The 13,480-nt window shown below is 40.9% G+C and overlaps 3 protein-coding genes across 7 annotated transcripts in view; 2 read left to right on the top strand and 1 right to left on the bottom strand.

Annotated features, from left to right (window-relative positions):
• The first annotated feature begins 217 nt into the window (after positions 1-217).
• Positions 218-3,358, top strand: LOC109141865 (transcription factor Adf-1-like). The gene is made up of 4 exons (XM_019273817.2): positions 218-566; positions 657-828; positions 2,238-2,382; positions 2,555-3,358. Exons 2-4 carry the CDS (start codon positions 696-698, stop codon positions 3,021-3,023), a joined length of 747 nt encoding a protein of 248 aa, XP_019129362.1. The 5' UTR covers positions 218-566; positions 657-695; the 3' UTR covers positions 3,024-3,358.
• Positions 841-3,992, bottom strand: zgc:194221 (protein ALP1-like). Its single transcript, XM_019273816.2, has 3 exons — positions 3,886-3,992; positions 3,356-3,659; positions 841-2,163 (listed from the first exon to the last, which is right to left on the bottom strand). Exons 1-3 carry the CDS (start codon positions 3,887-3,889, stop codon positions 1,275-1,277), a joined length of 1,197 nt encoding a protein of 398 aa, XP_019129361.2. The 5' UTR covers positions 3,890-3,992; the 3' UTR covers positions 841-1,274.
• A 38-nt stretch (positions 3,993-4,030) lies between these two features.
• Positions 4,031-13,480, top strand: part of LOC104921546 (endonuclease V) — a 66,119-nt gene continuing 56,669 nt past the window's right edge. For 3 of the 5 annotated variants that reach the window (XM_027283115.1, XM_027283116.1, XM_027283117.1), the window contains exons 1-4: positions 4,032-4,181; positions 5,689-5,860; positions 11,414-11,548; positions 13,147-13,186. In XM_027283115.1, the coding sequence (XP_027138916.1) occupies positions 4,138-4,181; positions 5,689-5,860; positions 11,414-11,548; positions 13,147-13,186 (391 nt within the window). In that variant the 5' untranslated portion in view covers positions 4,032-4,137. Of the gene's footprint in view, positions 4,182-5,669; positions 5,861-11,413; positions 11,549-13,146; positions 13,187-13,480 lie in introns of all 5 variants that reach the window. The other 2 variants (XM_027283114.1, XM_027283118.1) reach the window with 2 other exon arrangements.

A 13,480-nucleotide genomic window follows, 5' to 3' on the forward strand; every position in this document is an offset into this window, starting at 1 on the left:
TAGTAGACTGAAACAGGATACTAAAGGTAGTATATATAGCAAAGGGCCAGAAGACTGAGACACTGAGAAAACAAAATTAAAAGATTGAACATGGTAGAGGGAAAACAGTCTTGACGAGACATAGGACACTGACAGCTATAGGACAATAAGAAAAATACTTTACTTTAAAAATTAATTTAAAAAAAAATAAAAAATAGGATTTTTATAGTCGTGTTTCTTTTGCTGTAATTCGCTCTTTTGGCCACTAGATGGCATAACGTACCCGCGTAACGCCACACTGACTGACGTCAGACGCAGGGCTCCGCCTTTGCTGTGATGTCACACACGGAAGGCCCACTCACACCGGGGACGTAAGCACCGCGGAACGGCTGCGTCGCGGTTACCGGAGCTGATCGCTGCCATTCTGCTCAGTGAGAGCACTCACACAGGGCGCGCCGCGAAGCGACTGTCCGCGCTGCAGCGATATCACTCCGGAGCACCTCTATTTTCCACGCGAGCCGCTGGAAAACCGCGTGGATCTCAACAGGGCAGACTGCACCAGACAGGAAATCCGACACAGCATCCACGTAATGCGCTTCCGCCCCCTTTCAAAATAAAACACAATACGCAGTTCTTGTAGTTTATCATAACTTCACATCAACGTTACGTCATGACAGGTGGGACCAGGTGAGCAGTCAATCGAGAGGGTCAGCGACATGGATGACGAAAGGCTCATTGTTGAGGTCGAACAACACAAAATCATCTATGACATAACACATCCTTTTTATAAGGACAATGGACACAAGGACAGAGCCTGGCATTTAATTGCAGAAGTTTTGGAAGTGGATGGTGAGTACAAACCTTTAAATGAACTTTACAGAAGCTACCTTTAAATATCTGTAAAATGTTTTTTAAATGTATTAATATAGAACATTATATTTCTGATCAGTGCAAAGTTACATTTGAATGACTTAAATATCAGTTTTTTTGTACTTGACTAAATATTTTTTAAACTTTTGTACTTTTAACCATTTGCTTTTATTTTAAACTTTCTGGAAAAAAAATAATACATAGACAAGATTTCACACAGCTATGGTCCCCACACACACACACACACACACACTTAGGGAGATGAAAGAATACAACAGCAGACTGTGTAAATGTTTTATTTACAGTAAATGATGCCATCTTTAGAACAACAGAACAATACATCTCTAATGAGCATGATAAAAAAAACATCTGAATAACAGAAGACATATATTTACAAATATATACATTTTCCACACTTTTGTCTTTCACACCATCTTGTCCTGCCAAGACACACTGCCTTGTGGGGAGTTGAAATAGGTGGAGAAGACCTCCCTCACATTACAGGCCTCTCTTGAGGCCCTGTTTCCTCCCATGTTCTGTACTGGTGGCAGGTTTCTCCCCTGTTGCTCTGCCTCCGCCAGCAAGCCCACAGCCTCTCTCGGGACAAGCAGGAAATTATGGAGAATGCATGCAGCCACAACGAGGGTGTCCACATGTTGTGGGCGCAGGTTGATCCTGCGAAGCAGTACTCTCCACCTGGAGGACAGAATGCCAAACGCATTCTCAACCACCATCCTTGCCCTTGAAAGTCTGTAGTTAAATATCCTCTTTTGGTGACTGAGGTTTAGTCCAGGGTATGGCCTCATTAGGTATGGTTTCAGTGGGAAGGCTGCATCACCCACCATGACATGTGGCACATCACCCAAGTGAGCAGCGCCAGGCAGAGAGGTACTGGGTGGGACATAAAGTGTTTTGGTCTCCATTCCTCTCCCCAGAGCTGACCCAGCATATACACCACCATCACTAGTGCTTTTGTAGTCCCCCACTTGAATGACCCTGAACCTGTAGTTCGAGTCCACAAGTGCCAAAAGCACTATGGAGAAAGATTTCTTGTAGTTAAAATACTGACTCCCAGTCTGAGTGACTCTCACATGCTTCCCATCTATTGCTCCCAGGCAGTTTGGAAAATTCCACTTCTTCCAGAAGCCATCAGCCACTTCCTCCCATGTCTCTTGTGTTGGCCTGGGTAGGAACCTCTCAATCATGGTTTTCTCAATGGCAGCACACACCATGTGGACTGAGTTTATTACTGTACTGTGCCCCAGGCGGTAGCTATATGCCAGACTCACTAGTGAATCCCCAGAAGCCATGTACCTGTGAGGGAAGAAGCAAATAAATATAAGTTATATGTGAACATTTTTGATTCACCTGTGTCTCCTTTGTTTCAGCTGACACATGTAAAGCAAGATGGAGGGCTTTAAGGGATTCTTTTGTCAAAAACAGAAAAAAAAGTGGATTGGTAGGTGGCATCCAAAAGGAGTGGAAATATACAGACATCATGTCCTTCCTTTTGCCCTATATCCAACCAAGAAGGTCTGTATAAATTACTTAAACAAACGTAAATTTCATGCAATTATTGAAGCCTCAAACAATATTGACAACAGTATTTGTGTTGTAATAAATGCATCTTCAAAGTGGTGAGAACTTAAACTGTTATGCTCATATGCAAATTGTTCGTATGTGTAACTTTTTTCTTTTCAAATAGTTCAAAAATCAACTTGAGCCAGCTACAAAATGTTGAAGAATGGTCGGGTAACCCTCAATCATTGTCAGAGTTTGAGGATCGGTCCAGCACCCCTCAACAACCATTCACATCCCAGGCTCCATCAGCATCAGCATCAGCACCAGCATCCACTTCCAGGTCCCGTAGCCCCAGGGACAGACCTTCTAGACCGGCTGTTGCAGCGCAGGCTCCCCAGGAAAGCAGAAGAGGCCAAACAACAGACACAGATATTGGGGAGCGGCTGATCTCTCTGCTGGAGCAGCCGGTGCCAAAACCTCATATGCCTGATGGGGAGCTGGACGAGGCATACTATTTTGCCTTGAGCATTGTGCCAATGTTGCACAGACTAAATAAGGACAACCTGCAACAGGCCAAACTTGAGATCCTGGCTCTACTGTATAACTACGAGAGAGACCAGACCTCACAACAACCTCCCCCCTCTTTGGGATGAACATCCCACCCCCTACAACTTCAACCGCCTTGAATACCGTTGCCTCCCCCCCACTCCAGGACATTCCAGCCATTTTCAACCAATTCACCCACCCCACCACCACAATCAGAGTCGTTCAGAGCAATGATGCATCCTGAATCCGAATGTGATGGGGCCATATTACCCCGACTGAACATTTAATACTGTTACTTTTACTGTTTTTTTTTTTTTATTATTATTTTAGTATTTAGGTTTATTAGTATGTAGGTTTTTATTTTGGTTAAGTTTTCAAATTAAAATATATTTCTTCCGTTGTGATTGTGATGTTGTGATTTCATTTGTTTGTGGCTTACCTTAGTGCTACAGCCAGTCTCTGCTTAGGTTCTATAGCAGCTCTGTAGTTTGTGCTTTGCCTGGTCACTTCAGGGCCGATGAGGGATAGAAGTTCGTCCATTTGCTCTGCACTCATTCTGAAATACTCATAGTGGCGTTGACTGTCCAGCCTCAGTTCAGCCACCAGATGGTAAAAATCGCCTTGTTGTCTTCTCTGCTGGTTGAAGGGATGAACCCAAACTCGGCTTCTTCTCCCTCTTCCCCTCCTCTGCAGTCCTTCAAGTAAGAGAACTAATGCAAGTGTTCTCCTTCTGCTGACAGGCACTGTATGTGAACAGTACACATGACATAATTATGATGAATGAAATGTATGGTTTTATAAACAAAACAAGAGCCACAAATCATTGTTCCATGTCTTGTCATTCATAACTGGACTTTTACAAGTATTAACTAATTACAGTGTCAATACAGCACAACAAAGTAGGACATAATGAAACTACGATCAAACTCATGAAACCAGACAAATATATCAACTGTGTAGCAAACGTACCCATGGTAAAGCAGAAAATTGAGGATATATGGCCAGATCAACAGTTCTTCCTCGTCGGAGAAGCAAAGTCAGCTGTTTGTTGTTGTTTCCTTTATACACACGGTTTATCGCGGGATCTCGCGGTCTCGCGTACATTGGGAATTCTCGCGTGATCTCGCGTGAATACGGCTGTGCTGTGAGGGACCCGTGAGCACCGAGCGTCTCTGACGTCAGTTCATTTCTCCTCATTAAAACTCCGACAGGCTGACGGAGATGTCTGCTCCTCCTGCGCAGGACTTGGTGAAGCAGTGGGAGAGGTCAGCGTGCTCTTCTTACTTTGATGCCACACACAGTGACCTCACACAGACAGCACGAGTCACGTGACCTTTAGTCCACGGTGCAGCTGCTTGTTATCAGTGTCAGTGTGATCAGGTGGAGGTTGGTGAGAGATGTCGCTGCGCTTGTCTGTGTCCATGTGTTGTTGGAACTCTCTGCCAGCAGCTCTGGACGAGTGCCACCCATCCTCAGCAGATTTGTAGAGTTTGTAATGACATGGCCAGTGATGACGCCATGATCCCTTATTATGTCCTTATGCTGCCTGCCATCTCCAGCTGAGTGTGTGTGTGTGTGTGTGTGTGTGTGTGTGTGTGTGTGTGTGTGTGTGTGTGTGTGTGTGTGTGTGTTTGACGTGCAGAGCTCTGAGTAGACACACAGGCCACTAGTTGTCTCAACCCAGTTATGACTTAACCTGTTCTTGTGTCCACCACCTACAGATCCTCAGGACTCAGACACAGCAGTTTAACTTCTGTCCAGATGAAATGAATGAAAAAGTTTAGAATTCACAGAAAACCTGCTGGAACATTGTTCAGAAACATTGTCTGCTGTGGTGCTTTACATTGTTCTACATAAATTGAATATAATCTGATGTTCTGGATTGTTGGTCTATCTGAAAATAAACGTGCTTTCTCTGTCATGTCTAATAATCCATTGATTATCTTACAGTTTGGGACTGTTGGCTGTTTAAAACATTACATTACATTACATTACATTGCATTTAGCAGACGCTTTTATCCAAAGCGACTTACAGAGAAGGACATAAGCTGAGAAAGGCGTAAAGGAGCACAGAGTAGTTGTTAGTTTTGTTAGTTTTGTTAGTTTTGTTAGGCAGGGAAGCGTTCTCGAAACAGAAAGGTTTTTACAAGTTTTTTAAAGATAGAAAGGGATGTTGCTGTTTTAGTAGCCGTTGGTAGGTCATTCCACCATTTGGGGACGACCACAGAGAAGAGTTTAGAGTGACCTCGCTTTGCGAGAGGCGAGGGTACAACTAGATGGTTTGTATGAGCGGAGCGTAGCGCCCTGGTCGGGACATGAGCCTTTAGTAAGACGCTGAGATAGGCAGGGGCAGATCCTGAGATGGTTTTGTAGGCTAGCGTCGGAGCTTTGTGTTTAAAAACAAGTCACGTTGGACTGTGGGAAATTATAATGAACATTTTTCACTATTTTCTGACATTTACAAAATGCCACATTCATTAATTTAAAGAATTTGTATATACTTAGCTGCAGCAGTAGGAGTGCTTAACAAAAAGTGCTTAGTGTCCTCTCAGGGCCGTAGACAGGATTTTAGAAGTACTGAGGTCATGGGTCCAGATACCCGCAGCGTAAGAGTGTAACATTGAAAACCATGAGACTGATAGCAATTGTCAGTCTCCCTTTGTCTGCCTTAGTGTTACAGATTGTTTATTCTCAATAGTTCTGGAGTGAAGTGGTTCTCATAGGAGTATCTGTGTTTGCACTGTCACACTCAGTCGTCTGTCCTCCGTGCAGTGAGCAGGCCCGTCTCAGACAGCAGGTGGTGGAGGAGGACACTGAGGACTGGCAGAGGAGCCCGGACTTCTCAGGCCTGCAGAGAGTCGGCGGAGTGGACCTCTCCTTCATTAAAGGGGATGACGTCAACGCCTGTGCCCAGCTTGTGGTCCTCAGCTACCCAGACCTGGAGGTGAGCTGTCTCCTCTTTACACCTGCTGATTAGAGATGAGCTTTGTCAGCCTCTAGTGGTCACAGCTGGGAACTGCAGCAGCACTGACAGAATTAATTTGCCAAGTCTGGCAGCCTCTTACATAACAGAAGGCTGAGTTTGTCAGAAATATCCACATTTTAGACAAGACAAGAAGAATAATCACAGAATGTATTCAACACTTCTAAAGAACATATGCAAACAAATCAATGTAAAAGACTACCAGAATATGTGATTTGCCTTTAAATGATAGTCTTGCTAACTTTATTGTTGTCGTGAATGCAAGGTCAGAGGGAGTCTCGTCTTTCTGTAGTTTAATTACTCTTGCTTTGCTTTTGTACGACTCCTGAAAACTGTGTCTGTGATGACTGTGAACACGCCAAGGCTGTCTGCTTGCGTCTGTCAGCCACTGTGAAGTGATTTTGAAATGCTTTACTGTCACCATTGATCATTTCTCCTATGGGTTTTTGACTGCGATCCTCTGATCATGAACCTCCAAGACAGATATTTAATCTGTGGTTGTGCCTGTCCAGTGATCTTGCTTCTACTTTTATGAATTTCCTCCATGTGTAACCCCTAGAACTATTGTTTTTTTATGTCCTGTGTCTGTTTCCACTTGTTTGATAGTCTCAAGAGATTTTTAGAAAGCAGTGTCAGCAGTACTGGATAGGATAGGATATGCAGGAGGATACACAACATTAAAATATGACGTACTACACATTTATTAAAATTTGTACGGAATGAGTCACTGTTCTTCTATCTGTATAGCTACACAATCCTTGGACCAGATTGAGTAGATACATAGAGAAAAACAGTGAATCTTCATGTGATGTTGTTCTTTTAAACAAACAATGTGAACATTTCATATTCTTATTTGCTGAAGTAGATTGGCCAGATGTACTCAACATATTTTTAGTGTAAAATAAATGAATCAATTCATTCATTCAAATCAAGAATAATATTACATTACATTACATTACATTACATTACATTGCATTTAGCAGACGCTTTTATCCAAAGCGACTTACAGAGGAGGACAGCGACTTACAGAGGAGCGGTCTCGCGTACATTGGGAATAGTGTACAGTACTAACAAGTAAGCAAATCATACATTTTACAAACTATAAGATCACTTACAGAAGTTCATTCTGACCTTGACCTGACATTTTGGTGCGATTGCTCACTGTGCTATGTATGAACTGAGGTAGGTACTTACATGATGACAGCTGAGCTATCTCCATGACAACAGATTGAGATGAGTTAAGATTATTCTGTCAAACAAATGTTCAAAGTAATTCTTGTATTTTTGGTCATTTGCACATTAGCTTATAGTAATTTATATTTAAGCCTGCAATAATTATTTTATATTACAAAATAATAAAGTTCATTAATATAATAATATATTATATTTTTTTGGCAACTTGGAGGCAAGCTTTAAAAATGGTAACGTCATCACTTTATAAAGTTGATATCATAGATCTATAATAACATCTAGATTCCATGATGTTGCTCAGCCTGGCTTCCAATTTTGCTTCTTTAGTTTTAACCTGTAACTCATCAGGCAATATATTATGTTATATTGTATTATTTTGAGTTGAAGTTTAAACTTTTCTATCTAAAGATTCTACAGCAATGTAGAATCATCACAAATGTTTGATAAAACTCTGTGCTTCTAACATTATGCTATAGAAATGTAAATGTACTCTACAGTATCATAAAGGAATTATTATGAATTATGAATTACCTATGAAACATCAGAAAGTGGTTATTTCTCAAACCTTGTGTCAAAACATCTTTCCAACTCAAAGGGACCTTTGAATGTTATCGATTCATTTTGTAAAGGTCTTCTAATCATTTAACCTGTTCCTCCTCTCTAAAGTGTGTGGAATTTTAATATTCTTTATCATAAAAGTGTTGGATGTCTAATCTAATCCAACTACATTTTTCAAGCCAACCTAAGCACTCAAAGTGGACTTTCCAAGCATAAAAGGCAATTTTAATACACTGGGGAGCCGAGGCTTAATATACAATACAGCTCAAGGTTGAGTCTTGTTAAACTGACTGTTGTTGAAGGGACTTTGGCACTCCCTATTTTCATCTCATTTACTTCTTCATACAGCCTTTCACAAGCGTTCTCCGCTCCTGCTATTTATCTGTACATTAACATGGACTGCTGGCACCTTCTTATTATATAACCCGTTATAATTAATGACATTTGTCACCCCTGCGCCGCTGATACAAGGACCCAACAAGGCTAATGAAATGTTGTTCAGAAATGCTGTCCAATAATGGGATTATGTTCCCTGCTTACTTTCAATTTACTCCAACACTGCCACCTAAGGCCATTTGTGACACAAAGTAATATGGATAACATGATGCACAGCGTGTCCACTGCTGTGAAGTTTCACAGAAAAAAAAGACAGAAATGTTGTAGTTTTATTGGTTTATTGTATTGTTGAAATTCTGGGCAGTAATTCTCACTGCATAACACTCAGCGAGGCTTTATCACCACTGAAGGTCACTGCAGTCAAAAATATGACATTGACATATCCTGAATGGTAGCTATTTCTGTCAGTCTATTCACAAGACGTTCTTGTGCCGACGCTTGTGGGCTTGCATTCATTTACAAACAAGAGCTCTTGCTGTAATCTATTTGTAGCCTCTGTTGTAGGACTTGATAAAAGGTGTTTGTCGCTGCTGTTACAACCTTAGTGCATCCTCTCATTGTGAGCAGATTCTGGTGACAGCTTGAACATCACAGCACCACGGTTTGTGAGGAAGATGGAGTCATTTTGGGAACTTGACTCCAATGAGAGTTTCAGTTCAGAGCCTTTTACCTCAACAGACTGGGTCTCATATTTAGATTCACTCTGGTCCCTCTGGTTTATATCTACATCTACACTACAGTTCAAAGGTTTGGTGTCGCCTGTCATGTTCAGACAAAAATAAATTACATCTGAGATAGTTGTGCCTTCAAAAGAAGAGTGATTAAAACTTCCATTCAGTCAATGTCCCTGTGCTGTATGACACAGAAGAATATTGTTGTGACCATTTTTTCCAGAATATTTCAATTTTGAATCCAGTCCAGAGAAGTGTAAGTGACCCGACATCTTTATTGAACCGCAAGTCTTTTGGGAGCTCTGCAATCTACTCACTGGTTAACCTGAGAAGGTTTAAACTGTGATTTATCAGTCCATAATATGTTCAGTGATCGAATTACAACAGTGCTAACCCTAGAGCTACCTCCTGTTTCTATGAGAACAGCTTTGATAAAGCAACGCGCCTGTTAATTCCAGCTTTTATAGACATTATTGTGCACTTGACCTTGAAGCAGGAAGCTGCTCCTGTTTTTTTCTTTTACGATTGACTGGGGATCTCTTTTATTCTTATTTCACTGTTGCTCGGAGCGATCTTTGTGTCTTTCTGCCCTTTCAGTTGTCAGTCTGGTTGAAGCATTGTACAGCGTTTTGCTCTCCAGCTTCAGAAGTTCATACAGAACATCTATTCAGAAATACAACTTCTACAACCCAAGAAGCATGAAAGACTATTCAAAAATTATAAAGTAGTCCTCTCAGTCATCTCACTGAAACAAGCTTTTGTGAAATCCACGTTCATGCTGACAAACAGCAGTACTGTGGACTCAGATATCACCAGGACTTGAGCCAAGCTCAACTGATGACTTTAAACGTGTCTGGATAAAATAAAAAGGCTTCAATTGCAAGATTGCAATTTCAACATCACATAGTCTTTTGACTTTGAAATGTGCAATGATCAACTCTTAATTTTCCCGACAGCAGCCAATCATGTTGTGCAAAGAGTAAGGGAAGGATGGATGGATGTTTGGACCTGAGATTAGCACCTATTAGAACTATAATATGGTCAAAGGTCATGAAAATATTCAGCTCAGAAATTCACTGGAACTGCAAAGTAATACCATGCAAAGGCATACTGTTTAACATGTTCTAAACTTCACTTGAGAGTAATATTAATATTATTAATATTTCTTTTAATTCATCAAACTGACTGAAGGTGAACCAAATTCATTTCCACATTATAACGAACTGTCTAAACATTTTGGATGAGCACATCCTGTAATGACTTCCAAATGCGGGAGCTGCACTTGACTCAAGACTTTAAATGACTTTCCCACCTCTGAATAAAGTTCAGAAGTTCATTTCTGACATAAATAATATGTGCTTTTGATTATATTTACAACTTTACATAGATTATGCTAATTTTATAATGGTGCATAAACAGCAGTCCCCAATGCACGAAACCACAGATACACCAAACCACTGGGATCGTATCATTTTCTGATGATTTTTTCTGAGTATGAGCTTAGGAAATGTCAGAAATCTTTTTTTTTTGTACTTCATATAAATACTGTACTATATACTATATCACTAATCATGTTTAATGTCTTTGAATTCAAACCTCTTCTAAGACAATAGATTTTCAGAGCAGACGTGTAAGCTCATGCCTATAGCAACATTAAAGAAGCTGCAGGATTTTCTGGCAAGTACTGGCTGTGCACTACATGTGAGAACAGTATTCTTCATACATTTGGGCTATGGGATAGGGTGGCAAAACAGCAGCCTTTTCATTCGAAAAAAAAAAAAAAAACACCCAAGCCCGGCTAAATTTAGCAAAAAAAAAAACACAAAGTCTCCTAAAAGCATATCAGAAAATGTGTTATGGTGTGATGAAACTAAGATTGAACTTTTTTGCCATAATTCCAAAAGGTATGTTTGGCGCAAAAACAACACTGCACATCATCCAAAGAACACCATACCCACAGTGAAGCATGGTGGTGGCAGCATCATGCTTTGGGCCTGTTTTTCTTCAGCTGGAACCGGGGCCTTAACCAAGGCTTCTGTTCTGAATTTTACCTTTCAGCACAACGACAACTCAAAGCATACATCCAAATCAACAAAAGCATGGCTTCACCAAAAGAAGATTAATGTTTTGGAATGTCCCAGCCAGAGCCCAGACCTGAATCCTATTGAACATCTGTGGGGTGATCTCACAATGTGACAGATTTGGAGCGCTTTTGCAAGGAAGAGTGGGCAAATATTGCCAAGTCAAGATGTGTCATGCTAATTGACTCCTACCCAAAAAAGGTGCTTCAACAAAGTATTAGTTTAAGGGTGTGTACACTTATGCAACCAGCTTATTGTAAGTTTTTATTTTCCCCCCTAAAAGATTTCAGTTTGTTTTTCAATTGAATTGTTCACATTTGCGGTCACATTAAAGGTGGAAAAAGTTTGGACATGATTTATATTTGTCAAATTTTTTTACATCACAAAAACCTGGCATTTTAACAGGGGTGTGTAGACTTTTTATATCCACTGTATACACTGGGATGGATACATTTGTCTGAAGCATGCACACCTGATCCACATTGTCATTGTTTGCATTCAGGATCACAGATGCAGCATTTGTGGACAGATGAAGAAATACAACTGGTTAGCCACCTCGTTGCCTAGAAAAATAAGTCATTAAATATCCAGCAGTGTTTCTCCTCGCCTTTCCTCAGGTGCTGTATGAGGACAGTCAGATGGTGACCCTGACAGCCCCCTACATAGCTGGCTTCCTGGCTTTCAGAGAAACTCCCTTCCTCCTGGAGGCTCTGCAGAGGCTGGAGCAAAATCAGCCCAAACTTTTGCCTCAGGTCAGATTCTGTACACACACACACACACACACACACACACACACACACACACACACTGTTTATGGACTATTATAATTGTAGTCCCAACATGTTCTGTAAGTAGAAGAGTGAATAAGATGTTTCATGTTTAATTCAGAGGAGTACCTCAGATGACTTCAGGCACTTAATAATTGTAAAAATGTAATTGCAATAACATTTTGAGGTGCTTAACATGATTTGGTCCTCTATCTCACACCTGTCATTTGTTCCCATATTAAAGGATCCATTGAAGGACACTTCTTGCTTTTTTCACTCTCTATTCACTTTGTATTGTTTGAAATGAGGATAAGTTGGTCCCGAGCTGAGTTTTGATGCGCGCCATTTTCTTTCTTCATTTTTGATTCTTTCATGCTGCTTGGAATAAAACAGCCTCAGACACAGTGAAAGTCTTCAGCCATGCTAGCAGTGACTCACTCCAAGTGTAATTTAGATTCAAATTTGGCTTCATTTCAAATTGTTTAACATTTTTGGAAGTACACTTGTGTGAGATAGGAAGATCGATACCACCGTCATGTCTGTGATAACAAAGCTGGAACGATGAAGCATTTCAGGTTGCAGTGCTAGCCTTAATCTTAAAGGTTCAGCATGTAGGATTCCAACCAGCTGAATACCCCTCACCTCACCCTCATCTTCTGACTAACCAATTTTGAAGTACAGACGAGGCTGTGGGTTTTGCTCATTCATTTTTGAGGTATCCAGGATGAACTGAAAGGCTGTTGACTGAGTTATAGTCAGAGTACTGACACACTGATTGATAACTTACTGACATTATTGTTTGGATGGTGTAAACCTGACCTCACTTCATGTTCATTAAAACACACTAAATGATTTGCAGCTACTGTGACAAAGCTCTTCCCCTCTCTTCTTCCTCGCTCACTGTTTCTCAAATTCATCCTCACCCACTCACTTCTGTTTGTCACACATGCCTCCCTCGCCTTCTCCCACGCTGTGTGTGTGTGTGTGTGTGTGTGTGTGTGTGTGTGTGTATAGAAACACACACACATACCATGTACACCGTAGTGGACGTGCACACACACTCAGTTTCACTTCCACTGACATTTAGCCCTGGACCGATGCAGTCACTGCTCCCTTTATCTTCAACCTTTGAAGTGAGTTACTCTCTGTGACTTATGATTCAGCGTCTGTACAGTCACCTTTGGCTTCAAGGATTCATCAGTGTGCTGGAGCTGGAAGAGTCAGAATATCAGTTTGAGGATCTTGTCTCTGACTGACTTTCACTTTTGAAACTCAGGGTAAAAACTCACACTCTGCGTCTGACATCTGAGGTCGTAGACTACAGATGAAGTCTCATAGCACAGGTGAAACTAATAACATCAACATCTGGGCAGCCATGATTAACATTATTCAGTATACCTGTGCGTTTCCCACAATGCCTTGTTAAAACGTCTGCTGTACAAAAGGCCTAAAAACTTAAAAAATGTGAAAGCCCAGAACTCATAGAGCTTTAAAGAAATCAGATTTGCCTTGCTATTTATTTAACAGCTGTGTCTTTGTTTTGTAGTATAGAAAAGTTACCTTCAGTATCTGTGTCCTCTCAGGTGGTGTTTGTGGATGGGAATGGTCTCTTTCACTACAGAGGTGAGTAAAGCTTTTTTTGATTTATGGCAGGATGCGTTTAGTGGCACCTTTTGAAACTGTAAACTTCACTGGGAATTTAAGAATCATAAACAACTCTAAATTAAATCATCTTAGCCGACAGATACATCATTCAGGCTGTAGTTAGCTGTAGTGCTAACCTTGTAGTCACGTCACATAAACACACACAAGCAAACACTGCATAGCTCCTATAAAACGAACTCTATCTATTGTGTTAATGTTAATATGTGATTTGATTTACATGTAACTAAAAGTTTTGGTGCATTTCCTGCTATC

Source organism: Larimichthys crocea, chromosome X (genome assembly GCF_000972845.2).
Source record: "Larimichthys crocea isolate SSNF chromosome X, L_crocea_2.0, whole genome shotgun sequence".
Taxonomy (NCBI): Eukaryota; Metazoa; Chordata; class Actinopteri; family Sciaenidae; genus Larimichthys; species Larimichthys crocea.

Coding starts and splice junctions, on each gene's coding strand:
- LOC109141865 (XM_019273817.2), top strand. CDS start 696: ATGGATGACGAAAGGCTCATTGTTGAGGTCGAACAACACAAAATCATC. Junction 829..2,237: donor AGAAGTTTTGGAAGTGGATG/GTGAGTACAAAC, acceptor CCTTTGTTTCAG/CTGACACATGTAAAGCAAGA. Junction 2,383..2,554: donor CCCTATATCCAACCAAGAAG/GTCTGTATAAAT, acceptor CTTTTCAAATAG/TTCAAAAATCAACTTGAGCC.
- zgc:194221 (XM_019273816.2), bottom strand. Junction 2,164..3,355: donor AGACTGGCTGTAGCACTAAG/GTAAGCCACAAA, acceptor CTTCCCTCACAG/GTACATGGCTTCTGGGGATT.